General features: G+C 46.3%; 6 protein-coding genes and 1 pseudogene across 14 annotated transcripts in view; 3 read left to right on the top strand and 4 right to left on the bottom strand.

Moving 5' to 3' along the window:
* Nucleotides 1-375: 375 nt before the first annotated feature.
* Nucleotides 376-1,244, bottom strand: LOC101773133 (glutathione transferase GST 23). Its single transcript, XM_004971202.4, has one exon. It carries the CDS (start codon nt 1,180-1,182, stop codon nt 484-486), a length of 699 nt encoding a protein of 232 aa, XP_004971259.1. The 5' UTR covers nt 1,183-1,244; the 3' UTR covers nt 376-483.
* A 1,233-nt stretch (nt 1,245-2,477) lies between these two features.
* Nucleotides 2,478-13,703, top strand: LOC101773542 (putative disease resistance protein RGA3). 7 transcript variants are annotated; one of them, XM_014805248.2, is made up of 9 exons: nt 2,478-3,001; nt 3,361-3,478; nt 3,560-3,929; nt 5,892-7,058; nt 7,137-9,344; nt 10,277-10,411; nt 10,498-10,721; nt 10,905-11,468; nt 11,580-12,296. In XM_014805248.2, exons 3-5 carry the CDS (start codon nt 3,627-3,629, stop codon nt 9,315-9,317), a joined length of 3,651 nt encoding a protein of 1,216 aa, XP_014660734.1. In that variant the 5' UTR covers nt 2,478-3,001; nt 3,361-3,478; nt 3,560-3,626; the 3' UTR covers nt 9,318-9,344; nt 10,277-10,411; nt 10,498-10,721; nt 10,905-11,468; nt 11,580-12,296. The 7 variants fall into 7 exon arrangements, with proteins under 7 accessions (XP_014660734.1, XP_014660735.1, XP_022682049.1 ...); XM_014805249.2 differs by having other exon boundaries at nt 3,361-3,929; nt 10,905-11,098; nt 11,168-11,468; XM_022826314.1 differs by having other exon boundaries at nt 3,361-3,929; nt 10,905-11,296; nt 11,387-11,468.
* Nucleotides 11,062-12,001, bottom strand: LOC101768171 (annotated as a pseudogene).
* LOC105913491 lies at nt 12,260-13,088 on the bottom strand. Its single transcript, XM_012846078.1, has 2 exons — nt 13,073-13,088; nt 12,260-12,882 (listed from the first exon to the last, which is right to left on the bottom strand). The coding sequence occupies exons 1-2, from the start codon at nt 13,086-13,088 to the stop codon at nt 12,260-12,262; spliced, it is 639 nt and encodes a 212-aa protein (XP_012701532.1).
* A 266-nt stretch (nt 13,704-13,969) lies between the features above and the next one.
* LOC101770725 (aquaporin TIP2-1) overlaps nt 13,970-24,932 on the top strand; it is a 25,772-nt gene continuing 14,809 nt past the window's right edge. Inside the window, exons 1-5 of one of the 3 annotated variants that reach the window (XM_004971200.3) lie at nt 20,233-20,417; nt 20,613-20,747; nt 20,821-21,044; nt 21,220-21,326; nt 21,411-22,255. In XM_004971200.3, the coding sequence (XP_004971257.1) occupies nt 21,254-21,326; nt 21,411-22,069 (732 nt within the window). In that variant the 5' untranslated portion in view covers nt 20,233-20,417; nt 20,613-20,747; nt 20,821-21,044; nt 21,220-21,253 and the 3' untranslated portion in view covers nt 22,070-22,255. Of the gene's footprint in view, nt 14,378-15,804; nt 16,960-17,854; nt 20,063-20,232; nt 20,418-20,612; nt 20,748-20,820; nt 21,045-21,165; nt 21,327-21,410; nt 22,256-24,932 lie in introns of those variants that run through there. The other 2 variants (XM_022826308.1, XR_002677579.1) reach the window with 2 other exon arrangements.
* LOC111257366 (probable glutathione S-transferase) lies at nt 23,128-24,019 on the bottom strand. The gene is made up of 2 exons (XM_022826754.1): nt 23,873-24,019; nt 23,128-23,599 (listed from the first exon to the last, which is right to left on the bottom strand). Exons 1-2 carry the CDS (start codon nt 24,017-24,019, stop codon nt 23,336-23,338), a joined length of 411 nt encoding a protein of 136 aa, XP_022682489.1. The 3' UTR covers nt 23,128-23,335.
* LOC111257196 overlaps nt 24,270-24,932 on the top strand; it is a 1,042-nt gene continuing 379 nt past the window's right edge. The window contains exon 1 of the mRNA XM_022826311.1: nt 24,270-24,905. Coding sequence (XP_022682046.1) covers nt 24,532-24,905 — 374 coding nt within the window. The 5' untranslated portion in view covers nt 24,270-24,531. The remainder of the gene's footprint in view (nt 24,906-24,932) is intronic.

The following is a 24,932-nucleotide window of genomic DNA, read 5'->3' as shown; positions in this document are numbered from 1 at the left end:
ATGATGAGCTCAATGTTTATTTGGGCACCGTCGAGTTGGCCACCAAGACGCACTTCTCCCCGATCGCGCCGAAGTAGGAGAGAAGCCGGGCCATGTCCGGCCGGCAGGCACTCCTTCACCGCTTCACTGGAGCTGTACTCCGCCGCCCACCGGCGCAGAGCCGGGTATTCCTCCTCATCGTTGAGGACACGCACTCCGGCGACCTCCTCGAGCACACCAAGCCAGTGCGCCAGCAGGCCGCCGGCGGCTATGTCCGCGAGGAAGATGGCTTCTCCTAATGATGGCTTCTACTAGAATACTGCTACAAAGGAGAGTCAATTGACCAATAATGGAAGACGGGAGGGACGAAGCTGCTAGGAAACAACACTCTGTAAGAGAACAAATTCGCAACACTGTCGCCTTTTATTTCTGACACTTAAGAAACAGCAGATAGATGTCACCGTCACGATAATACAACGCCGATCATCGTTTCAAGCAACTCCATCAATTCGGCGGCAGCATGGATTTGGCTATCGAGATGCACTTGTCCCTGTTCGCGGAGAAGTGGGCCACAAGCTGGTCCCTGTCCGGCAGGCACTCCTTGACGGCTTCGTCGGCGAGGTACTCGTTCGCCCAGCGGCGCAGGGCCGGGTGCTCCTCGTCGCTCAGGACACGCACCCCGGCGACCTCCTCGAGCACGCCGAGCCAGTGCGCGAACAACCCGGCCCCGGCTATGTCCACGAGGCCGATGGAATCGCCGCCGAAGAACCTCTTCTTCTTCTTCCCCCTGAGCTGCTCCTCAAGTATCGCCAGGTTCTCCCTCGCCACCGCCATTGACGCCGCCTGCGCCTCGCCCTCCGTCCACAGCGCCGGCCACAGCGACTTGAGGCACTTGTCGTCGAGGAAGTGCGCCCAGAAGCGGGCGGCGGCGCGGTCGTAGGGGTCGGCGGGGAGGAGCGGCGGCCCCGGGAAGGCCTCGTCGACGTACTCGACGATGATGAGGGACTCGCACACGGCGCGGCCGCCGTGGAGGAGCACGGGCACCTTCTTGTGGACGGGGTTGTGCTGGAGAAGCAGATCGCTCTTGTTGCTCATGTCCTCGCGGATGAACTCGTAGGGCACGCCCTTGAGGCGCAGCGCCACAGCGGCGCGGTGCACGAAGGGGCTGCTGCCGGAGCCGATGAGCTTGACCGCCTCGCCCATCTTGGACTTGGCTAGTGTTGCTTGTCGAGGCAAAATGTGGGAACTAACAACTGTATATAAAAGCCAAAATCGATATTTTAGTTCCTAAACTTTTGCAAGTTCGTCCCTCAACTTTAACTTCCGTTTAGGTCAAACTCATTCTTCATTTTACTCCCTGAACTTTACATTTGCCCCTTAACTTCCGTTTTTAGGTCAAATTCATCATTTTGCTGATGTGGTGCTATATATCTTAGTACGAGACTGATGTGAAAAGTCCATTTTACCCTTGGCTCATGAAGATCAAACATGTATATGCTCATACTCCCTTGATACATACACACATCAATATATTTTTTAACTGATATAAAATATAGTTTTACATGTTCTCGTACTCTTTAAAATCATGCATGTGTTCGCACGGATTAAATTTTGATATGCAAAATGTAGGTGCTGATACTCTTTCATGATATACACATAGTACACATAATTTAAAGTACTCATGGTACTGTATACATGCTTCAGCTATATATTCGTACTCTCTCGGTAAACATATATATGCTCATACTTATTTTGGATAATTGAGGAGGGGAAGAAGAGGCTAAGGGCAAACATGACTTTTTGCATTAATTTTGAGCAAACATGAAGTCTCATATTTGATCCGAAAAAAAATGAGAAACTAGATTGGCCATTTTAGAAGTTGAGGACCTACATCAAAATAGTTATTTTGCCTGTATAAAACAGTAGAGTGTCTTGGTTTAGAAACATTATTTCATACCGCATATTTTAACTGACACTTCGCGCCACCTCTTCTACCGCAGCACCAAGGCTGGCTCAAAATTGCTGTGGAGCACTATCAGTGATCTGCACAAAGCACCGGGAGGGGAAGTACAAGTGGGAGAACTCTAGACACGTGTCTAGTACTACTATTGGGGTGTTCGGAGACGGAGCTAACGGTCACATTGTCACATTGGATGTTTAACACTAATTAGGAGTATTAATAATAACCTAATTACAAAACTAATTGCACAACCTGTAGGCTAAATTGCGAGACGAATCTATTAAGTCTAATTAATCTATAATTTGACAATGTGGTGCTACAGGATTAATTAGGCTTAATAGATTCGTCTCGCAATTTAGCCTAAAGGTTCTGCTATTAGTTTTGTAATTAGCTTATATTTAGTCCTCCTAATTAGTATCCGAACATCCAATGTGACAGGGCTAAAGTTTAGCCACTGTCTCGCAAACACCCCCTTGGAGCTTTAGAACTTCCATCCCATTGTCCTCTTGTGTTGTTGGTGACAAATTGAGCAGTGTGGCCGTGTGATCTGACTTCCGGTTGGAGAATAATGTTAGACAGGCCATGAGCCCATGAACCCAACCCGGATGCTAAGCCCAAACCCAAACCCGCCCCAGCTGCTGCTCGCCGCCGGTGGCGTCGGACGCTGCGGGGCCGAACCGAGCGACGGCGAGCGCGGGAGTGACGCCATCGACCGCGGCGGCGGACGCTTCCGACGAGCTCGACCTCGCGTTCCTTCCTTGGGCCCTCAGTAGGACCCCGGGTTGGTGGAGTACTCCCCCTTCATCGGTCTGCAGGCGGATGGGGAATGTCGAGGGAGCGGGGCTCGGGGGGCGATGCCGCCGGTGGAGAGGCGGTTGCTGAGGCGGATGGAGGGCCTTGGCCGCTTCGCTGGAGGCGGATGCCGTTGTTCGTCCGGCGGCTCGGGCAGGGGCAGGAACCCTTCGGAGGCGGCGCTCGCGTCTGTTGCCGAAATTGATCTTCGTGTTGCCGCGAGGACGCGGTGAAACTACGGCGGGCCGCCGTACGTCGCCGATGCTAAAGGTATGCGGCGAACAAGCGCGCTTGGCGTTCCTATTGAAATCGAACAAGTGAACCGTGTACTGTTAACAAATCATCTTCATCTTTAGAAGCAAGGCATGGCACTCTTCAGTACCCATTCAGTACAAGAGTGTTCTCCCTCGTGAATATCAGTCTTATATGTTCTTGTAGCAAGCTCATGGCGAGAAGCCGAAAAATCCATCCATCTCTTATGATTTATGTCTCGTGCAGTGTTTGCTCCGTCATTCTCCCCATCTCTCCCTCCTCCCGAATTCATTAGCAAAGAAATCATAATCTTTCACCTTTGAGTTAAATATTTCAAGTTCATATCTTTAACTTTGTCCATACGTTCTCTTTTCCAGGATAGGCACCACGCCTATTTTGCTTTCACCAAAGGCCATGACTTGCGGTGTAGTCTAGGGATTTATGCAGTTTGCTTTTGGCGGGGATTCCAAGTCCTGAACCTGCACTGCACTTCAGGTATCTGTGGATGCAAAAAGCTTGACTAGAAGACGGGCAGCAGCATATATCTGCATAACATGTCGTATGTTCTTCATATAGGAGCTTTCAAGTACACAAAAGCAACATCACTCGTGTTTGTGAGAGAACAAAACACAAGTCTGCAGCCATGAGTGGGGGACCTGACATGATCGCAAGTGCCGTGATTCAGCATGTTGGCAGCATGCTCGGTGACAAAGCCTGGGAGAGGATCGAGCTGCTATGGAACTTTGAGAATGATGCCAAGGAGATGAAGGACAAAATGTTTAACCTGCAGGTTGCACTTAACAATGCTGAGAAGCGCTCCCAGGAGTCCGAGGATGTATTGGCGAGACTCTGGCTCAAGAAGTACAAATCTGTTGCCTATGACATGGAGGACACACTGGATGAGTTGGGCGCCAACGCAATGATATGGAGAAATAGTACATGCACGGTAAGTACTATGACACTGGGTCTTCTCATGCTACTAATTCTAGCTATTAGGATAATGGAGAGCAGTTACTCTTTATTCAGTTAGTGTCTACATGTATTCTCGTGGATCTGTGGGTGTGCACAGTAAACAGACACCACAAAACATTTGATATTTGTCAAAATTATTCCATTTACATATTTCTCAAAATGTTCCATATACATATGTTTGTGAAGAAGTAATAGACTATGATATGCTAAATCATATATATACACACAGCCCTCAGAACACCCAACAATCATATACGCACTTAGTTTTGATGGAAAGTTGCAAGGCCTCTCACAGAGCTAGATCTGTACAATTTTTTAGCCACCAGATAATTATTATCTAAATTATGTTCCTTGGAGAAAATAGTTATCTGAATTAATTATCTAATTGCAATCATCGTATGACACTGGTTCATGGAAACACCTGCTAGTCAGTTGATTGCCTAGTTGAACCTACAGGGAGATTCACGGATTTAACGAGAGTTAAGCACAAAAGTTTGACATAGTAGATCCGGGCCCTGTAACCACCATACATACCTTCTTCCACTGTGTCCCACAGGCACACGTCCTCTCTTCTGTTTAGCATTTGCTCCCTTTTAAGTAGACACATATTTCATATTTTATTCCCTTGCCAATTCAATAGCTTAAAAGGATTTCCTTGCTCACTTGAAAGGCTGGGAAAGGTTGTGCAGGGAGACCAAACAATTATTCTTTTTTAAAAAAACTTGGTTGTTGGATGGAGCTATAGCCAATGAATTGCACACGTGAGCAATAGCTGCACCCACCTCGATCCGCTATAGCCGGAGAAAGCGGAGGCTATAGCCGACTATTTTAAACTATGGTTTTATTCCCTTGCCCATTCATAGCTTACGAGGATTTCCTTGCTTATTTGAAAGGCTTGGGAAAATTGCGCAGGGAAACCAAACAAATATTCTTTTTCCAAAAAAAATTCTAGTTGTTGAAGGGGGAATTCACATGCTTTAATAATTAAAAATTAAAAATAATTGCAGCATGCTAAATGCAGATTCCTTTCCCATGTTTCTAAGGGACAAGAGAGCTTCATATTACTTGGGTTACAGTCATGTTTCAGGTGTTAGACAACACACGTGGTGTTGTTGCCTCAACCACATAGCAGTAGTTCCTCCTAGCTTGCCAACTCTTCGCTACTTTGCTATGCTCTCTACTAAAGTCGGTCGCCAAAGAGCAATCTATCTCCAGAATAAAAGGTTATTGGACCCATTGTGTAATTAGCCTGATCCCTCCAATACAAGGTCACAGTTGATTACTGTACTGGATATTGTATGGTCTATTTAATAATATTTTTATCAGCATATACTTATAGTGCTAGTGTGAATAAATTACATGAAATTTCAAGGAAACTTTACACATTTCTGCATTCTAATTTCAGTCTGATTTACTCTTTTTTTTATTATTTCTAGGGGCTCCAGCTTAGTTTTGTTCCTCAAAAGGTTACCAAATCAAGCACAAAGTAAAATGGGTCAGAGCTTTAAATTGTCCATTGAACTGTATTCACACATTCCAAAAAGATCCTAATTCCTGTACCTAATTTAAATGGTCATAGAATTGACAATCTTTTCTAGCACAATTGACTAACGAAATTTGCATCTCAATTTTCAATTCATCGATAAAGAAATAGAATAGGAACATTGATCCACTTGTAGGATTAATTAGTATAATTTCGTGCGGTGTGACTGTGACAGTACCACAACTTTTTTTGTCAGTGTTGGTGACCACAATTTGGCAATCCATAGGAATTCTTGCATGCTACTGTCCAGAAATAGAAAATAATTTTCTAGTTAGGTGTTATATCTACTTCATAAAACTATACTAACTTTTTGGTAGATTTTTAGTCACACATGCCTTCTTTGGATATATGTTGTGGTTGTTTCACTGATTCCATCTTACAAAAATACTGCAGGCTAAATTTTTCTTCTCATCAATCAATCCACTCGTTGTGCGCATCACCATGTCAGATAAGATGAGAAATATCCGGGTGATGCTGGATAAGATTGTTGAGGACCAGACGAAATTCCGTTTTCTGACATTGCCTACCCCAACAAGCCAGGACAGTAAGAAGAAGTGGAGAGAAACCTTTATTGGTGACAGAGATGAAATTGAGGTGATAGGAAGGGAAAGCGAGAAGAAAGACATACTGACTAAGGTGTTGCAGAAAAATGGAGAGAAAGAAAGCTTTATCATTCCTGTTGTTGGCCTTGGTGGAATGGGTAAAACAACATTAGCAAAGGCTGTTTACACTGACAAGGAAACAAATATGTTTGATGTGAAAGCATGGGTTCATGTCTCGATGGAATTTCAGCTAAATAAGATTGTGTCTGCTATTATATCTCAGGTCGAGGGTAGCCCTCCTGCTAATGATGTTGATCTGCAGTACCTAAAATCTCAACTTGACCGCATACTCCATGGCAAGATTTATCTTATAGTCTTAGATGATTTATGGGAGGAAGAGAGGTCTAAGTTGGAGGATCTGATGAACATGTTGCAATCTGGAATGAAAGGTAGCAATATAATAGTCACTACCCGTAGTGAAAAGGTTGTTAGTTTAGTATCTACTACTACCATACATTCTTCATATTTTCATATTGTTGACCCAATTAAACTGGAGAGTATGTCAATTGATGAATGTTGGTCTATTATGAAGCCTTGTAATCTCGGAAATGGTCAACTTACTGACCTTGTAGACATTGGAAAGGATATTGCACAGCGATGCAGTGGAGTACCTCTGGTTGCTAAGGCTCTTGGTTATGTGATGCAGAAGCAGTGCACAAGAGAAGAATGGTTAGAAATTAAAAATAGTAACATACTGGATATTAAGGATGATGACAAAGGAATGCTGAAGGGCTTGCTGCTAAGCTATTACCACATGCCTCCACAACTTCAACTTTGTTTCATGTATTGCTCTATCTTCCCTAAGAACCATGATATAGATCATGATTGTTTGATCCAGCAATGGATTGCTTTGGGGTTTATTCAAGATACTAATGGGCAACAACCACTTCAGAAGATTGGTAGGGAATATGTTAATGAATTCTTGGGGATGTCCTTCCTAACAAATTTGACTCCTACAGTAAGTGTACTTGTAATTACGAAATTGCAATTGTTTATCTTGAAAAGATATGAACTATGCTCTATTTTCTTTTGCAAGGTGCCGGCTTCAAGGAGTTTTGAACCCACACTTAGACTTCGTATGCATGATATGGTACACGATCTCGCAAGGCATGTTGCTGGTGATGAATTATCTTGCACAAATGGTGTGGCAAACAGCACTACTAAGGGGGGCAAATTGATTTGTCACTATCAGCTATTGATGAATAGTAACGAGTCTCCATCCTCTAAGTCTTTGCCACCAAAGGTTAGGGCCATGCATTTCAGGGAATGCAATAAACTTCATCTTCCTAAGCAAGCATTCTCACACGCATTATTTCTGAGAGTTTTGGATTTGAGTGGATGCCATGTGTCAGAGCTACCGGGTTCTGTTTGTAAACTAAAGCTATTAAGGTATCTTGATGCTTCCAACCTTCCTATCCCAAACTTGCCTAAATTCTTGAACCGTCTCCTAAACTTGCAAACCTTGATACTTTCAAACACTTCTCTGAAGGCACTGCCCACAAACGTTGGTTGCCTCCAAAAGCTGCAATACTTTGACCTATCAGGATGTGTCAACCTTCATGAACTTCCCACCTCTTTCGGTAACCTCAGTGCTTTGCTCTTCTTAAACTTGGCAAGCTGCCATGAACTGCCTACCCTTCCAGAATCCTTTGGCAAGTTGCATAAGCTTCAGTTTTTGAACCTATCCGATTGCTACAAACTCCACTCACTACCAGAATCTTGTTGTCAACTTGATGATCTAACACATCTTGAGCTGTCAGATTGCCATAATCTTGAAAAGGTCCCAGATTGTATTGATCAACTTTCTAAGCTTGAGTATCTGAACATGACAAGCTGTTCCAAGGTTCAAATGTTGCCCGAGTCTCTGTGCAAACTCATGATGTTAAAGCATCTAAATTTGTCGTTCTGTGTAAAACTTAGACATCTGCCTGCTTCTATTGGTGTTTTACGACTTCAGAGTTTGGATCTGCAAGGCTGCTTTTTCCTTGTTGGCCTTCCGGATAGCATTTTTAACATGTCTACACTTGTACATGTCGAAAGAGGACTTTTTGCATTCCATATACGTTCTGAAGTTGATAAACTTAGGGAACAACTAAACCTGGAAAGGTCATGTGTGCTTGATGGACGTGGTGATCTATGGAGTCAAATTTTAGAGCTCGAGAAGACACCCTGCCTTGAGCTGCTGATCAAAGGTCTTAAGAATGTCAAGAATCTGGAAGGGGCAGACCAGGCAAAACTGTTGAACAGCTCAAATCTTACGAGTCTGTGGCTTTCATGGGGACATGGTGAAAGTAGTATGGTGGAGCATGCAGATGCATCAGTTGAGAAATCGGTGCTGGAGAAGCTTGTGCCTCCTAGAAATCTCCGACACCTTCATCTTGATGGTTACATGAGCATAGACTTCTCTAGGTGGATGCTGGAGCTTCCTTCCTACCTACCTCATCTTTCCACCATCTTTCTTTCCAATCTGAAAGGGTGCAGCCACCTCCCTCCACTTGGGCGCCTGCCAAATTTGAGAGCATTGTGCTTGGCTAGAATGCCCAATCTCAAAAGTGTCGGGAGGGAATTTTATGGGGACCACGGAAGTTGCTGGAAGCTAAGAATGATTCTTTTGGAGGGAATGGACAACTTGGAAGGGTGGTGGACAACGAGAACGTCTAATGAAGATGAAGAGTTCTTAATCCCTAATTTACATCTGCTGTTTGCTTCTAATTGCCCAAAGTTGAAATTCCTGCCTTATCCCCCAAGGAGCGTGACCTGGGCGGTACGGAATAGCGATCACGTTTTTCCGGAACATGGGTTTGGGAACCTCTCATCTATCACTTCTCCATATTACCTTTTGATAGCGGGCACATCCCCTTCTCCTGAAGCGTGGCATAGGGCCCGGTATCTCTGTTCTATCGAGAACCTTGCTCTTGGCTCCCTCACGGGTCTTACAACATTGCCAGAGGTTATCCGATCTTTCATCTCCCTCCGGGTATTCTTGGTAGAGGACTGTTATGACTTGGAGACACTGCCAGAATGGCTGGGAGATTTAACTTCTTTGAGACAAATTGAAATCGGCTCATGCCCAATGCTATCTTCACTGCCAGAAAGCATACAGCGTCTTACTGGGTTAAAGAAACTGCGGATCGCCAACTGCCTAGCACTGTCAGAGAAGTGCCAAGGAGAGGACAAGCACAAGATCGCTCATATTCCAGAAGTCAAATTCGAGTAAAAGAAGCTTCACACCTCATCTAGCATGGTGAGAACCTCCTTATCGATGCTGTTTTCTTTTCTGCCAGATAACTTACAGTGCATGCTTTTCTTTAATTTCTGTGACTTGGCTAACGATTGTGCGGACAAATTAGTCAATAGTGACTAAGGGCGTGTTTGGATACCAGGGGCTAAAGTTTAGTCCTGTAACATCGGATGTTCGGATGCTAATTATGAGGACTAAACATGAACTAATTATAAAACTAATTGCAGAACCCCTAGGCTAATTCGCGAGATGAATCTATTTAGCCTAATTAATCCATCATTAGCAAATGGTTATTGTAGCACTACATTGTCAAATCATGGACTAATTAGACTTAATAGATTCGTCTCATGAATTAGACTCCATCTGTGTAATTACTTTTGTAATTAGACTATATTTAATACTTCTAATTAGTATCTTAACATCCAATATGACAGGGCTAAACTTTAGCCCCCCTAAGCCAAACACCCCCTAAATATGAATTTCTAAAGTCTCGAGTCATTTTTTATTTTCAATTTTTGGCAGGCCACCTTGAGGGCTGTCAAGGATCTACCATATACTACCCGACCTCTCAAATCATAGTTAGCTTTTTGTTTGAAATGACGGTTAGCTGTCCAAATTCCATATGCATTATGTATACAAGGAGAGCCGGGTATCTCTGTCCAAATGCCGTTGCCTGTGTAAAGCATCATGTAGGTACGGTTACCAAGATTTTTCTCTTGATCGTAGTCTCTTTAATTATATCTTTGCCTGCATGAAATTGGTAAAGAGTTTTTTTTCCGACCGTATCAATTAATATTGGTAAAGAGTTTTTTTTCCAACCGTATCAATTAATATAACTTCGGTGATGAATTCATCTATTTGATCTTGAGCATTTTATCTGAAGCTAACAAGTACGCCCTTCCATTCATGAAATTAATCATACGGAACACCATCAGGTCGCTCTCTCCAGGGTCTTAGCTGACCGGCCACTTCAAGAACCGTTGTAGAACAGCTCGAAGGCTCAACCGCCGCCTTCACGACGGTGACCTGGCGGCGGCACGCTCTTCACGCCGGTCATGTTGCCCTTGCATGTGAGTTCAGTTGACGCATGACTAATCAGCTCAGCCAGGTAGTGCTATTTGGTACTGTACTTGGATAATGACACCATGTTTTGCAGAGCGCAAGGAGAACCTGTTCATGGCCTCGTCGAACTATCGGGGGGGACGGGAGGAATACGTCGGGCCACCTGACCGTGACGTTGTGCACGGCGTCACTGTACTCAGCATGGCACCGCCTGCCACCGGGAGTGGCGCCACGGACGTCCACGCTGGTCCGACGTGGCACCACCACCTCATAAGCTGAAAGTGTCGTCGAAATGTTCTTGCCTGTGTAAAGCATAAGGTACAGTTCCATTCGACTGTGCTTTCATTCTGGCCTGCATGAACTTGCATTACATAGAGTTTCTTTTTGGTTGTATCTGTTAACTGCGTCGATGAATTCATGCATTTTATCTTGAATCCATAGTGCATTTGATCAGCATTAGTTATCTGGAGCTAACAAGTGAGGATCCGACTCTAAACATAGTGGTGCAGCACAGGCAACGGGAAAAGGGAGAGAGATGGCCTGAAATTTGTTGTGCATCGTGCCTGAGGACCACAATGATACTGCTGCAAAATGCGTGAAACAGAGATGCCTACAGAGCTTGTGCTGGTGGAGTACAAGTGCAGCACTTGCCTACAAAGCTGCAGCACTCTGTTACTGGCTCAAAGGCGACTCAGGTTAGAGCTGTAGCAGCTGGTCAACTGAAAGTCCAACAACATGCTGAACCCCAGCACCCCTTTCTCCAGATCGAACACCAGCAGGTTGTTCTCCATCGTCTTCCCGCCGATCACCATTGCCAGCTCGCCATCAACCGGCATGGCGCCCGGCCCCATCTCGAGGATCCCGACGCACATGGCGCCGTCCACCTGCACCAGGTCGTTGTTATTGAACACAGTCCAGTTGCTTCTGGCGCCGGCCAGCTCCAGGTCGATCCTTGGTACGTCGTAGCTGATCGGCCGCTTCAGCAGCGGGAAGGCGCCGTTGTAGCACAGCTGGAACGGCTTCACCGCTGGCACACGCTTCACATCTTTCATCTTCCCTCTGCAGGTGAGTTGATCTCGATCAGCTCAAAGATGATCATCAGTATCAGTCAGCTCATTAATTAAGTACCAGCTCATCAGTATCAGTAGCAGTAATTGATGGCGCCATGGTTTGCAGCCTGGTTATTGCATCGTCGAACGCCTGGATCAACGGGCGGAACACCTCCGCCCGCATGATGGTGTACGGCGTGACCGTGCTCAGCACGACACCGCCTCGGCCGGTGCGGCCGTCGAGGTCCAGCGCACCGTTGGGCAGGGAGGCCGCCACGTCCACGCCGTGCCAGTTCACGGAGATGCCCTTGACGGGGATGTAGTGGCCGCTGGCCGGGGTTCCTCGGGTTCGCGAGGAGCGGCGCGTACGGGATGGAGCCCGTGTACTCGACGAGGCCCCGCGACTCCGTCCCCAGGTACACCGGCGTGTCGCCGAATGCAGCGAAGGCCGGGAGGCACATCGCGAACCTGCCGCCGAAGCCGCGCGCACTGCGACGGCTAGCTGCAGGATGCATGCTGGGTTGCAGTTGCTGCAGCAGCTGGCCTATAGCCAGTGTCCCAATTAGCAGCAGCTATAGTGCTGTGCGGCTGCTGCTGAAGCGAACAGGCATGGTGCTGGGTTGCAGTGGCAGCGAAGGTGGCATGGTGCTTCCTCTTCTTCTAGCGACTGGAAGAGCTTTGGGTTGTTGAGAAAATGAGAACTGGAGATCGATGGTTTGATCCTGTTATATGTGTTTGTATATGCAGAGACGTTCAGGCTTTATTTTGCGTTGCTAAAGGAGAAGGAAAGGAAGTGTTGGAGTTGACTTAACGATTAATCAGATGCGGATATCCGTGGATACAATCTGTTGGAGATGCTGGATCGAGGAGCAGATATACTGACGTGACACGTTTATTCTGGTACACGTCGGAGCGCATGGCCATGTACGGCGTCACCGTGCTCAGCACCACGCCGCCGCGGCCGGTGTTGAAGTCGAGGTCGAGCGCGCCGGGGGGCATGGACACCTCGACGTCCTGATCCCAGCGCACCGAGATGGTCTTGACGGGGAGGTAGTGAGCGTCGTTCCGGGGGTTCCTCACGAGCGGGGTGTACGGGATGACGGAGGCGAGGTCGGGGAGGAACTGGAGCCCCAGGTTCACCGACGTGTTGCCGAACAAGGCGAAGTCCGGCAGGCACAGGGCGAATTTGTTGCCGAACGCGCGCTGCGAGGAGAGCTGCGACGGCAGGGAGAGCGGACACCGGGAGAAGCCCGCGACGCCGGCGGCGCCCGCGGGGAGCGATCTCAGGAGGCGGTCCGCTGCGCACGAGCCGACGACGGAGGCGAGTTCCACGGGGTACAGCGTGTTCCGGCCGTCGGTGGCGTTGGCGACGGGGTACTCTTGCTGTCTCCGGCCAAACGAGGTGGAGGCTAGAGGGACGACGCGATCTCCTACAAGCTAGTACAACTACGACGACTGCATCCCCAGCTTTGTCCCCGACTCTAATGGCTGGGTCATCGTACAATGTTGCTGTTGGATATGCTTCTAACTCAATTACCTAAGTTCTATTCATATTTGGGTGTCAATGATCCACCATAGGTGGTGAGATCCTGGCATCCGGCGGAGCTCGTGCTGCCGTACCATGGAACCCGTCCATCTGGGCGAGAACCTAGCTCCACCCGTACCAGGCACCAGCACGCGCTGCACGGCTCGCAGTCTCGCCGGCTCGCCGCCCGCCCGCGCCCTGCGTCAAACCGCGCCGCCGCGATGGCGTCGGCCACCTAGATGAAGGTAGTCGACGGAAACTTCTCCCTGGGAAGCTGGAACACGCTTCGAACCATCTTGGCCCCAGGTGAGCTGGCGGCGGAGGCATCGCCATTGGCGCCGCCCAATCGGACCCTAGGGGGGTGGACGCCTGTCCAGGACGCTGGATCGGGCTTGTACGGCCCAGATCGACGCGGATCGCTGCAGTGACAAATTGGCGGGCGGGAAGTCGGGTGTTCACGCATCCCTTGGAATCGAGTCGTCCATATCAACTCTCCGATCAGAATTATGGATAGGTTTTAACTAGAAAGAGGTGACAACTGACAAATTCCACTATTTGCTCCTGCATTCTCACATAGCCTGGATAGAATACTTGGCTTATGAATGTCCTGCACATGCTATGCAGCATTTGTTCTCTGCAATTTGTATGTCCTACTCAAAGAATGCAAACTGCAGAATGCTTTTCTTACGAAGGTTCATTTCTTCACAGAGACGAAGGACCACATCATTCCTGAACTAAAAGGTGAAGGTCTCAGCATCATGTTAACTACCATTTTTCATTGTACATCTTCGAATTAATCTGAGGTTCTTCTCTTTACTTTTTTTCACCAAATATGTTCCTTTCCTGAGAGGCCATCATGCATATACCTTTCCTCAAAGGTCGAGGCTTGCAAGGTGCAACTCTGCATCAGAATATATGCATTTTGCCTTCAGTAGATATCCCCAGCACTCAACTACACTACACTCCAGGTATCAGGTGCAAAAGCTTCAGGCTAAGAAAGAAAGCAGTATAAATAGCAGAGCACATCATCTTTGTTCTATCTATGAGCTATCTTGGGCGCAGCACAAATAATACCTGTGCGCGAGAGATCAAGGCCTATAGTCATGAGTGGGGGTGCTGAGATGATTGCTGGAGCTGTTGTGCAGCGTGTGGCTGGCATGCTTGGTCAGGCTGCCTGGGAAAGGGTGGAGCTTCTGCAGAGGTTCAGTGATGATTTTGAGGAGATGAAGGGCACCTTGATCACTGTGAAGGCCGTGACGGCGGATGCTGAGAAACGCTCCCAACGTAGTGAATCGGTCCGGCTTTGGCTCAAGAAGCTCAAATCTGCTGCCTACAACATTGAAGACATGATTGATGAGCTGGAGGCAAATACAAAGATATGGAGGAGTAGCACATGCCCGGTAATACCTATATTCTGAGCTCTGAATGTATATAGAGAGCTTATTTCATTTGATAAAATTGCTAGTATACCTCTCTAGGAATATTTTGTGTGCCACATTATACATGTATATCCTATTTTTTCATTTCCCCCTTAGTCTTAAATATGTTGTGGTAGAAACTGGTGAAAATCTATCATGAAACTTTAGCTTGCTGCAATCATGCAACATTGAAATTTCATCAACATATCAACATGAAAAACTAATAAGTTTGAGTACATCTTTGTTGGAGTATTACATCACTGTTTAATTTCAAGTCAACTTATCAAACTGTCCTGAGATAGTGTGGCTAGATCTGAAATAAGTTGTATAGTATGGTATACAACTTTCTTCTTTTAGATTTAATATTCCTTAACCGTGCAGGTTTAAATAAATCGCTTCATCTACCTCGCATAAAAAGGGCATTCCTAAGCAGTAACCAAAGCTCAGCGATGGCATGCTATTTTCTTTTTTTGTGTGTGAAAAATTCTACTACATTTTAGCTTTTATTTAGCATATGTAAACAGATGGAATTGCTATAGCAGACAGTGCAACTGTGTACCTTGGTTTAAAAATACAACTTATGAGTGTTTATTGATTTGTTATGCAACTGCAGTGCTTAAATGTATTTTTATAACATATAGACTAATAATTAAAATTGTTTATGGTAGATTGTTCCCATATCCGAAAGTTTAATGAATTTGTAATAAAGTGATCATGTTTTAATAAAGTGATCATAAAGTGATCATGTTTGATCATAAAGTGATCAAACATATTTTGATCATGTTAAAGTGATCATGTTTTAATAAAGTGATCATGTTTGATCTTGACATCAGGTCTCAAGCACAATTTTGAGAACTAATTCTTATCATAATGTTGAATGCAATATTGCAAATCACTTTCGAAATGTCTAATTACATGATTTAGTCTGTCAATCCTTAAGCATAAAAGATAAAAGACATAATATAGATTCACAAATTATGCTTAGACATTTTATATATTTTGTGTAGCATTTTGAATTGATATTCTTTGAATGGTGTGAATTCGAAGTAAAAAAAGCTTGTGATGGAATTTTTTTTGAAGACACAGGTTTGTGTTTCCTAGCCGCATACATGCGATTACATTTAGCAATCCTTTATCCATTCTCATAGATAATGCAACGTTTATGAAGTGTGCTTCTTTATTCTTTTAGCTTTCATTTTTGCTATTTTTTATAATTACATTTTTGCTATTTTAAGGGTAGATTACAATATGCCTTCTCACACAAAGTCAATGCTCAATATTAATTTATGATTTTATGAAATTATGATATTTGCTTTGAAAATTGCACGGTTAATACTTAAACAATATATAAAATCAGCACATACCCACTTAAAAAAAATTCTGATGGTGTAACAAACTACATACTGCAGGTTAAATTGGTGTTTATGTCATTCCATCCACTAATCACACGCTTCACCCTGTCAAACAAGATGAGAAAAATCAGGGAAGAGCTAGATAAAATAGCAGAGGAACATAGAAAGTTCAATTTTCTGCAACTAGCAGATACAAGACCTGTGAACATGAATAACCAAGAAACATCTGTGGTTTCTAGTGATAAAATTGAGATGGTAGGAAGAGAAAGTGAAAAAACCAGGATACTAAATTTGGCATTGCAGAATGATGATCCAGCAAAAATATCCATCATTCCCATTGTTGGACTTGGTGGTATGGGTAAGACAACACTTGCAAAATCTGTTTTTGTTGCTAAGGAGACAAATATATTTGAGGTCAAAGCATGGGTCCATGTCTCGATGGAGTTTGATGTGAACAAGATTGTAGCTGCTATTATCTCTCAGGTTGAAGGTAGCCTCCAAGCAAATGATACTAGACTACAGAATCTAAATTCTTGCCTTCAACGCATACTTTCAGGCAAGATTTATTTAATTGTCTTGGATGACCTATGGGAGAAAAGGGGAGATAGTTTGGAGAAATTGATGAAAATGTTACAGTACGGTAACGAAGGGAGCAAGATAATAGTAACCACCCGAAGTGATCAAGTTGCTAAAGCATTATCTATCATCCGACCTTCAGAATTTCATACCGTTCCACCAACTAGATTGGAGGCTTTATCAAGTGATGATTGTTTTTCTATTATGAATCCTTCATTGCAAGGAAATAGGCTGGATGTCGACCTTATCAAGATTGGAGAAGAAATTGCTAAGAAATGTGGTGGAGTACCGCTAGTTGCTAAAGCTCTTGGTTACGTGATGAATAAGCATTGCACAAAAGAAGCATGGATTGCACTTAAAGACAGTAATATTCTTGAGATCAAAGATGATGATTATGGGATTATGAGTGGCTTGATGCTAAGTTATTACCACATGCCCTCACACCAGAAACTATGTTTCATGTATTGCTCTGTCTTTCCTAAGAGCCATAACATAGATCATGACAGCTTGATTCAACAATGGGTTGCTCTTGGATTCATTCAAGGTGATCATGGGATCTCACTCCACCAAGTTGGTCAGGACTGTATTAATGATTTCTTGGGAATGTCCTTCCTTACTCATTCAACTACCCCTGAGGTGAATATGGCTACATTCCTCATATAATTGTATGTACTGATTTTGTTTATGAAAAAGGGTGTTCCTCAATTTCGTTAACAAAGCCAGTGCTACAAACTATGTTCAAAACAAGGAAGGACACCCTCTTTTAGCAAGTCTGTCTCCTATTATATCCACCAGCTTCAGCAACTGCTTCCACATTCAAAAACTATGAAACACAAATGTATGCATGAAGCTGAGGATGCAAGAAATTTTTGCTATACATAATTTCCTTTTTTATTTTAATTATACTATGGGCCCTCAATGTTTCTGTATCTACTTCTTCAATGAACCAACAGTTGAACTAACCTTGCAAAACTGATTAGTTATGTTTCCACTGTCTGAAACAGTAATCTTGGATTCACTGTTGTAGCTGAAGGCCACTTGAGAACTTGAACCAAAGCACCAATTAGCTTGCAGATCAGAATCCGAATATCTTTTCACTCATATTGCCCTTACTGTTCTCTTTCTTTCCGTACCCACATGCAAGGACAAGGTTCTCCAAAGCCTGTTTCCACCTGTGTGGACTTTAATTCATCTTTCTTCATGGTAACTGCACCCATTTAACTGTTTGAGCCTGAAAAGTACATACATAAACCATGAGCAGCAAATGGCAGCAGATTTTGGTTGTTGGCCAAACACACCTTTTATTGATACAGTATATATATGTGTCAATTCCACAAATAATACAAAAAATCTCTTTAAGGTATATATAATTGTGATATGAACCTCCGCATCTGTAACAATTAGTTGTCTTACTCACACTTTTTTAATTTATCCATAACAAAGCCCAGCTGAAACCTTTGATCCAGTCTCTGACTACTATCATATTCTAATCTTCTAATTAATGATTCTTTTAATTTCCTTGTGTTTCAAGGTACTTGATTCCGGGAGGTTCAAACCCACACTGAAATTCCATATGCATGATGTGGTACATGATCTCACAAGATATGTTGCCAGTGAAGAATTTTCATATGTAAAAACAATGATGCACAACAATAGAACTGACAATCGGAACTGTCACTATCAGCTATTGATGAATCATGAGGAGTCTTCATCAGCCTTTAAGTCTTTGCCACCAAAGGTTAGGGCCATGCATTTCAGAGAATGCAATAAACTGCATCTTCCTAAGCAAGCATTCTCACAAGCATTATATCTGAGAGTTTTGGATTTGAGTGGATGCCATGTGTCAGAGCTACCGGGTTCTGTTTGTAAACTAAAGCTATTAAGGTATCTTGATGCTTCCAACCTTCCTATCCCAAACTTTCCTAAATCCTTGAACCGTCTCCTAAACTTGCAAACCTTGATACTTTCAAACACTTCTCTGAAGGCACTGCCCACAAACGTTGGTTGCCTCCAAAAGCTGCAATACTTTGACCTATCAGGATGTGTCAACCTTCATGAACTTCCCACCTCTTTCGGTAACCTCAGTGCTTTGCTCTTCTTAAACTTGGCAAGCTGCCATGAACTGCCTACCCTTCCAGAATCCTTTGGCAAGTTGCATAAGCTTCAGTTTTTGAACCTATCCGATTGCTACAAACTCCACTCACTACCAGAATCTTGTTGTCAACTTCATGATCTAACACATCTTGAGCTGTCGGATTGCCATAATCTTGAAAAGGTCCCAGATTGCATTGATCAACTTTCTAAGCTTGAGTATCTGAACATGACAAGCTGTTCCAAGGTTCAAATGTTGCCCGAGTCTCTATGCAAACTCATGATGTTAAAGCATCTAAATTTGTCGTTCTGTGTAAAACTTGAACATCTGCCTGCTTCTATTGGTGTTTTACGACTTCAGAGTTTGGATCTGGAAGGCTGCTTTTTCCTTGATGGCTTGCCGGATGGCATTTTTAACATGTCTACACTTGTACATGTCGAACGAGCAGTATTTGCAATACATATACGTTCTGAAGTTGATAAACTTAGGGAACAACTAAACCTGGAAAGGTCATGTGAGCTTGATGGACGTGGTGATCTATGGAGTCAAATTTTAGAGCTCGAGAAGACAGGGTGCCTTGAGCTGCAGATCAAAGATCTTCAGAATGTCAAGAATCTGGAAGGGGCAGACCAGGCAAAACTGTTGAACAGCTCAAATCTTACGAGTCTGTGGCTTTCATGGGGACATGGTGAAAGTAGTATGGTGGAGCATGCAGATGCATCGGTTGACAAATCGGTGCTGGAGAAGCTTGTGCCTCCTAGAAATCTCCGACACCTTCATCTTAATGGTTACATGAGCATAGACTTCTCTAGATGGATGCTGGACCTTCCTTCCTACCTACCTCATCTTTCCACCATCGTTCTTCTCAATCTGAAAGGGTGCAGCCACCTCCCTCCACTTGGGCGCCTGCCAAATTTGAGAGCATTGTGGTTGGGTAGAATGCCCAATCTCAAAAGTGTCGGGAGGGAATTTTATGGGGATCACGGAAGTTGCTCGAAGCTAAGAATGATTCTTTTGGTGGAAATGGACAACTTGGAAGGGTGGTGGACAACGAGAACGTCTAATGAAGATGAAGAGTTCTTAATCCCTAATTTACATCTGCTGTTTGCTTTGGATTGCCCAAAGTTGAAATTCCTGCCTTATCCCCCAAGGAGCGTGACCTGGGCGGTACGGAATAGCGATCACGTTTTGCCGGAACATGGGTTTGGGAACCTCTCATCTATCACTTCTCCATCGTTCCTTTTCATAGGGGGCACATCCCCTTCTCCTGAAGCGTGGCATAGGGCCCGGTATCTCTGTTCTATCGAGAACCTTGTTCTTTCCACCCTCACGGGTCTTACAACATTGCCAGAGGTTATCCGATGCTTCGTTTCCCTCCGGGAATTCTGGGTAGAGTGCTGTTATGACTTGGAGACACTGCCAGAATGGCTGGGAGATTTAACTTCTTTGAGACAAATTGAAATCGTCTCATGCCCAATGCTATCTTCACTGCCAGAAAGCATACAGCGTCTTACTGGGTTAAAGAAACTGCGGATCACCAACTGCCCAGCACTGTCAGAGAAGTGCCAAGGAGAGGACAAGCACAAGATCGCTCATATTCTAGAAGTCAAATTCGAGTAACTGAAGCTTCACACCTCATCTAGCATGGTGAGAACCTCCTTATCGATGTTGTTTTCTTTTCTGCTAGATAACTTACAGTGCATGCTTTTCTTTAATTTCTGTGACTTGGCTAACGGTTGTGCGGACAAATTAGTCGATCGCGACTAAATATGAATCTCTAGAGTCTCGAGTCATTTTTTATTTTCAATTTTTGGCAGGCTACCTTAAGGCCTGTCAAGGATCTACCATATACTACCCGGCCTCTCAAATCATAGTTAGCTTTTCAGCAGCTCATTGTATTTTGTTTGAAATGATGGTTAGCTGTTCAAATTCCGTATGCATTATGTATACAAGGAGAGCCGGGTATCTTCGTCCAAACGTCGTTGCCTGTGTAAAGCATCAGGTAGGTACGGTTTACCAAGATTTTTCTCTTGATCGTAGTCTCTTTAATTATATCGTTGCCTGCATGAAATTGGTTAAGAGTTTTTTTTTCCGGCCGTATCAATTAATGTAACTTCGGTGATGAATTCATCTATTTGATCCTGAGCCTTTCATCTGAAGCTAACAAGTACGCCCTTCCATTCATGAAATTAATCAGACGGGCCACCATCAGGTTGCTCTCTCCAGGGTCTTAGCTGATCGGCCACTTCAAGAACCGTTGTAGAACAGCTCGAAGGCTCAACCGCCGCCCAGCGGCGGCACGCTCGTCACGCCGGTCATGTTTCCCTTGCATGTGAGTTCAGTTCACGCATGACTAATCAGCTCAGCCAGGTAGTGCTATTTGGTAATGACGCCATGTTTTGCAGAGCGCAAGGAGAACCTGTTCATGGCCTCGTCGAACTATCGGGGGGAACGGGAGGAACACGTCGGACCACCTGACCGTGACGTTGTGCACGGCGTCACTGTACTCAGCATGGCACCGCCTGCCACCGGGAGTGGCGCCACGGACGTCCACCCTGGTCCGACGTGGCACCACCACCTCATAAGTTGAAAGTGTCGTCGAAATGTTCTTGCCTGTGTAAAGCATAAGGTACAGTTTCATTTCGGCTGTACTTTCATCCTGACCTGCAATTTGCGTTACATAGAGTATCTTTTTGGTTGTATGTGTTAACTGTGTCGATGAATTCATGCATTTTATCTTGAATCCATAGTGCATTTGATCAGTTATCTGGAGCTAACAAGTGAGGATCCGACTCTAAATATAGTGGTGCAGCACACGCAACAGGAAAATGGAGAGAGATGGCCTACGTGGCCGAGTTCATCGCCACCCTCCTCTTCGTCTTCGCCGGCGTCGGTTCCGCCATCACCTACGGTGAGGTCTGCTGTTCCGTCGATCTCGAGGCACTTTGACTCCGCGTGCTGATCAATCGATTACTTGCCGTGCGTGTACGTGCAGGGCAGCTGAGCCATGGCGGCGCGCTCGACGCTTCCGGCCTGGTGGCGATCGCGTTCACCCACGCGCTGGCCCTCTTCGTCGGCGTCTCCGTCGCCGCCAACATCTCCGTCGGCCACCTCAACCCCGCCGTGACATTCGGCCTCGCCGTCGGCGGCCACATCACCATCCTCACCGGCCTCTTCTACTGGGTCGCCCAGCTGCTCGGCGCCTCCGTGGCCTGCCTACTCCTCAAGTTCGTGACCCACGGCAAGGCCATCCCGACCCACGGCGTCGCCGGCATCAGCGAGCTGGAGGGCGTGGTGTTCGAGATCATCATCACCTTCGCGCTCCTGTACACCGTGTACGCCACCGCCGCCGACCCCAAGAAGGGCTCCCTCGGCACCATCGCCCCCATCTCCATCGGCTTCATCGTCGGTGCCAACATCCTTGCCGCCGGCCCCTTCAGCGGCGGCTCCGTGAACCCCGCCCGCTCCTTCGACCCCGCCGTCGCCGCTGGCAACTTCGCCGGCAACTGGGTCTACTGGGTCGGCCCGCTCATCGGTGGTGGCCTCGCCGGCCTCATCTACGGCGACGTCTTCATCGGCGGCAACTACCAGCAGGTCGCCGACCATCGACTGGCACATCCCAGGCGTCGGATCTGGGAGGAGCGTAACGGATAAGTGAGGGTACGATGGTCATTTCCCATGCCTATCCGCGCTGGAGGGAGGAGGTGTCGTGCCACGTAGGATAAAGTGGCAAATATGTTGGCTCAAATGTTAGGCGGTGGCAAAAGTGTAGAAGCTATTCTAAAACTGGCAAATGAAGGTGTGGCCTTTGTAAAAGTGTTAAATAATTAAATCTCCTGAGTCTCCGACTGCGAGCGAACGGGGAAGAAGGCTGTGGCGGGCGTCGTTGACTGGTCAAAAGAAAGGAACGGGCCTGATCACAGTACACGCAGATCTGACGGCGGAGAAGAAACACAAATAGTTAAACACCAGTGTTGATCGTCCCTAGGTCCCTTTGGCAAGGCTTCTTGAACGGCTTCTCCACCGACTTCTAAAAAAGTCGTGCCAAACAACCGCTCACGAAACGGCTCCATGGGAGGAGTCCCGCAATTCCCTCTGAGAGGAGCTAGGAGAGGAAGGAGAAGCCTAAAATATCAGCTCCCTGCGGCTTCATCTCCTTCGTGCGGGGCAAAGTTCCAGCTTGCCCCTGGGTGTGGATGCTAAAAGTCCCCAGCTTGCGTGAGGAGGCCGGAGGACGCCGTCAGAGTGGGCGCGGGGAGGCCGGATGGTGGCGGCACGGATGCAGGAGGTTGGAGCGGCGCGACGCCCAAAGGTGGCGACGGTGCGGTCGTGGGGGTTTGGAAGGCGGTAGAGTGGGCGCGCGGGGGCGGAGGACGCCGGCGGCGCTGGCAGGGAGCGGAGCGGCGCTGGTAGGAAGGTGATGATAGGGAAAAGAATAGGAGGAGAAGATAAGAGGAGAAATAAAAAAGAAAAAAGTGAAGGGGAATAAACGGTCTGTTCGCTTCAGCTTATTTAGTCGGCTTATCAGCCACCAAACAGTATTTTTCTCTCACAACAAATAAGTCGTTTTAGCTTTTCAACCGGCTTATAAACTGAAGCGAACAGGCCAAAAGAGATGAGAAAAAATTGGAAGAAAAAAGAAAAATAAAATGATAAATGTATTATAGATATTTCATTATTTTTATCCATGTTACGCCGTTAGAAGAAGCCGTTTTACCAAATATTTTTCTAACCAGACAAGTTGTAGCTAAAACATCATTCCACCGGAAAAGTCACAGCCGAAGCTCTGAGCAGGAGAAGAGTCGTGCTAAAGAAAACGACTATGATGATAACTGATAATCGCCTTCTTATTCCAATCGAAGAACATCTTGATCGTTACTAACACGTCCGCAGCACACTTTTTTTTGGCACTGAAACATGTCACTGATTTTGCGACGTCGCCATGGCCTGGAACATCTCCTTGAACCCAGAGTACATGGCAAAGAGCTCGTCCCTCTTGGGCAGGCACTGCTTCACGGTCTCGTCGCCGGCGTAGCGCTTCGCCCACTGGCACAGCGCGGGGTACTCCTCGTCCGTGAGCAGCGGCGTCACCCCGCCGACCTCCTCCATGACCCCGAGCCAGTGAGCCACGTTGCTGGCGGCGATGTCGACGAGGCCGATGGAGTCGTCGCCGCCGAAGAAGCGCTATCCTTCCTAGGGAAACTAAACTGTTGAGTGTTGACTGCTAATGGTAATGGCTCGTTCGATACTCATTAGGGCACGTACAACGGGCGACTGTGAGCCGTCTGCGAGCTGGCGTTTTTGCAAAAACGTCCTCATTTGAGCCAAGCGACGGGCGCGCCGTCGTCTCGCATGCTCTAACACCTGGCGACGACCTCCAGGCGCCGTTGTACGATCCATCGGCGCACCTCCGGATCGAGTGCAAAATCAGCCCGCGCTGCTCCAACCGATTCCAACCACTTCCCTCCCTCTGCACGGGACGCCGATGGGAGGCGAGGCCGGATAGCTGGGCCGCCGTCGCGCCACACCTCCTCCCTCCGCGCGGGACGCCGACGGGAGGTGAGGCCGGATAGCTGGGCTGCCGCCGCGCCACGCCTCCTCCATCTCCGCGGCGTCACCGGAGGCGAGGCCCCCTCCTGCGAGAGCAGATCGAAATCCCCCGTCGCAAGCTCCCCTCCGGCCTCCAGATCCGCGACTCCCTTCTCTCCGTCTCCACATCGACACGAGCTTGCGCCGCTGCCGAAGAGTAGCGCCTACGCGTCGTCGCTGCGGCTCCACATCATCTGGGGCTGCTCCCGACCGGGGACTGAAGATGACGCGCCGCCGGCGGGCGAACAGAGGGGAAGAGGTGAGCCGTGACTCTTCTTGTCGAGATTCACATGTAGGAAAGTTTGACGAAGGCATGTCAAATGCTGATTTCATCCTTATGGAATATACAGAGGTTCCGGGCTCAGGTGGTTCTAACTGGACTGACCAGGAGACATTGCTTCTTTTGGAAGCGTTAGAAATTTTTAAAGGAAAAGAATGGGATGAGATTGCTGAGCATGTTGTTACAAAAACAAAAGAACAGTGCATGCTATACTTCCTCCAAATGCCAATTTTCGATTCCTTTCTAGATGGTAAAGAATTCAGTGAAACACCTCAGAAGATTACACAGGATTTGCCAAACTGGCACTTTTGATGTGCCTGAGGAAATGGATGTAGATGACAATGCAGAAGGAAAAGAGAGCACTGATGGAAAAACTTTCAAGAAAGCAGATGCTAATTCTTCAGAAACAGGAACAAAATTAGCTGACCAAAGCGTTTCTGCTAAAGAGGATACCATGAATCCAGGTGAAAAAACTTTCAAGAAAGCAGATGCTAATCCTTCATGTTGTAATTCACTGAGAGCTATATCAGAAATATCTCCTGCTCTCCAACTGGCAACTGGGCACTGTTTTATACTTCCGGATCCACCGAGTAACCTCGAAGATCCTACTTCCAATTTCAGGTAGAGTAGCTTGTCCTAGGACTCATG

The sequence above is a fragment of the Setaria italica genome, chromosome V, assembly GCF_000263155.2.
Source record: "Setaria italica strain Yugu1 chromosome V, Setaria_italica_v2.0, whole genome shotgun sequence".
Lineage (NCBI taxonomy): Eukaryota > Viridiplantae > Streptophyta > Magnoliopsida > Poales > Poaceae > Setaria > Setaria italica.
This window is presented reverse-complemented; position numbering and strand designations above follow the sequence as displayed.